Genomic DNA, 2,877 nt, shown 5'->3' on the forward strand with positions numbered 1-2,877 from the left:
ACACGTCGCCACATCGATGGTGGGCTCGCCAATAATGCTGCGCGGTCGGCCCCCCCCCCGGTGGGGTGGGGGTTATGGGATGGGGTTGCACCGGGGCAATCTATATCCCTCAAAATGGGCCGTTGCGTTCGGGGGAGGCGAGTCCTGGAACCTCGCGCGCACCTCGTTGCTGTCAATCAAGGCCCACCACCACCCACTATGTTACATGGGCCGTGGGCGGTACATTATCGTAATCGTAAATTCCGATGACAGTCTACATCATCAAACCCACCCAGCCCCCGGGGGGCACCCACCGTCGGGGGCGTACGACACTTCGGCGCAGGGATATGCAAAATCCTGGCCGAGTGTAGGTTCGGTGGTGGGGAGGGGGGGGGTGCGGTAACGAAGCCGTTTCCGCCGTTTGCCTCCCGGCGTCACCGCCGGCAGTATTTACGGTTATGATTATTGGATGCCCACCGCTACGACGAGATCCGGTGGCGGCAGGGCAGAGGGTGGTCGGCCTCTTCGCCCGAAACGGGCGGGTCGGGGTTGGTGGTAAGACAAATAGGCGAGCCACCGGCACCACCACCACCACCACCCACTCGGCGGGGCTTAGAGAGAGCCGCGAAAAGGATCGTATTTTGCGAAATTTTAATCATCTCCGTCACATGCAGCCAGCCAGCTGCGCCCGGCCCAGCATTTCGACAGACACCTCCAATAGTGCCCAACAATGTACTGTCGATCAGGGCCTGACGAGCGGCAAAGACGACACGCCGGTGCCGCAGTCCCGAAAGAAGTCCAAGGAAGACATCGAATCGTCGATCCAAACGAGTGTGACTGGTCAGCGGGCACGCAAAACTTTCCCTGTTGGCAACAAAAACACGCCGAAGCACGCTGGTAGCAGCGCCACTTCCACTGCATGTTCGACTGAACCTAAACAGGCTCAAGTTCCCCATATGGTGAACATTCCGAACCCATTGCCTACTTCTCTTGGCAATGGCTTCAAAGCGGATTTCAAGATCACCGGTTCACGGGTCGCTATGGCGGAACCCGGAATCATTGGTCCTGCGGTTTCCATTTTGATGGTATCCAACACCGGGAGCAGCAACGGGTGCACGGTAACACCCGTACCAACGCCAACGACGTCGGCAGTTCCATCACCAACACCGGTGCCGCCAGCTACTGGTGACCTTGACTCGCCAATCGCCTCCACCAAGGTTGAGCAACAATATGGCGCTTTATCGGAGCGTTTACCAAACGGTACAGATGTCATTGGAGGAACGGACGTCGAATCGTTGGCCAATCTGCGGCCTCCACCACTGCAAGCAAAACCCACTGCGGCTCCAATCCCCGCTAACACGGGCGAGGTGATGGCCGTTTCACAATCTCGATCGGCACCGACGGTTTCGAATTTAGTGGTCCAGGCCTCTGCTCTGGTGAGTGCGAAGGGGGGAAATTCATTCAAATCGGCCAACATTTCGAAATATGGTTTTTTGTTCGGTAGTTTTGTTGTTTTCGTAGACTTTGTTTAAAACAGATCTACCATAATTCACTGTTTTTTCCCTCCCCAGATGGCCGATTACTGTCAACGGTTGTTAGAGGACATGCTGACCGAATTCGCCTCCCAGGGTTCACTGGAGGCGAAGGTGGCTCAGCTCCATTTGAAGCTCGAGAATGCCGAGAAACGGCACCAAGTGGAGCAGGCGAGGCTAACGGAAGAGCATGGTATGCAGCTGGAAGAGCAGCGGCTGAAACTGGAGCGAGAAAAGGACGCTGCTATGCGCGAGGTGCGCCAGAACGCTGCCGCAGAGAAGGATCGGGCCGTGGCACTGGCAAAGAAAACGCAATGGTGTAAGCGGTGCCCCAAGGAGGCGATGTATTACTGCTGCTGGAACACCTCATACTGTCACCCGGAATGCCAGCAAAGCGATTGGTCTTCGCACCAGAAAGTGTGTACTCAAGTACAGAACCGTGCCGAGAGACCGGTGGTGGCTAGCGGCAGTACGGTGGCCTCTGGTTCACCCGACAACTCAGGCGCCTCGTCGACCGATGTAATCGTGTTGGACGATTCACCAGTGCGCGCTGGAAGCGCCGGTCGGAAACGACCATCTGCAAGAGTTTCGCCGTCGGCTGGTGCAAAAGCACGTATTATACCAAGAAGTACGTTCAATGGCCCCATAACATACCCGAAACCGATACAGATTACCACCGATGTGGTCGGTAACGCGACCGAAACGGGCGAACGCAGGCATGTGTCTTCCGTCAGTGTTTTGCCAAGTAGCTCCGGACCAGTAAATACGACGGCAGTACGCATCACAATGCCAGCGAATCGACCTCTACCGCCAGTGATTGCACCAAGACGATCGACCAGTCAACAAACGGCCGAACGGCCCAAGTCGAACAGCATGCACGGCACCACACATAATAACCCCTATGTGCCTATTTGATTTCTTTAATGGCCAGATTCGATGTCGATGTCGAAACTAGTATCCATTTATCATCATTATTTTCCTTACCGTACGCGTGGACTGGCCGCGGATGTTTTCTCAACAATCTCGACAAACGCCTGGTGTTTTTTTTTTATATTCTTAGAGAGAACGGTTGTTCAACAACAATTCGATCGTATCGTTAGACAGTGCGCCATCGAGACTGACGGCCTACACTGTGCTAAGCGCAAACCATACGGGTGCTACCACCGGTGGTGGCCCCAGGGTCTGGAATCAATTCTACTTGCCCTCGACTTCCGACTACAAGCGAAATGATGCCACTCGGCGGGCTGCTCTTCCCAACGGCACGTGAAGGACTTTTTGCGCCGATATTCGGCCTTCATCATCACAATAATAAAAAACACAGAGAGCCGTGCACAGTCCAGCGAGCAAGAAGTAGTGCAATACAGGA

The 2,877-nt window shown here is 55.1% G+C and overlaps 1 protein-coding gene across 1 annotated transcript; it reads left to right on the forward strand.

The window, feature by feature from the left end:
• Window positions 1–873: 873 nt before the first annotated feature.
• LOC131214528 (uncharacterized) lies at window positions 874–1,830 on the forward strand (the record flags this gene model as incomplete). Its single annotated transcript, XM_058208895.1, has 2 exons — window positions 874–1,415; window positions 1,551–1,830. Coding segments are annotated over exons 1-2 (760 nt in total), but the record flags the coding sequence as incomplete, so codon positions are not given.
• Window positions 1,831–2,877: the final 1,047 nt, after the last annotated feature.

Source organism: Anopheles bellator, unplaced genomic scaffold, assembly GCF_943735745.2.
Source record: "Anopheles bellator unplaced genomic scaffold, idAnoBellAS_SP24_06.2 scaffold01276_ctg1, whole genome shotgun sequence".
Classification (NCBI taxonomy): Eukaryota; Metazoa; Arthropoda; class Insecta; order Diptera; family Culicidae; genus Anopheles; species Anopheles bellator.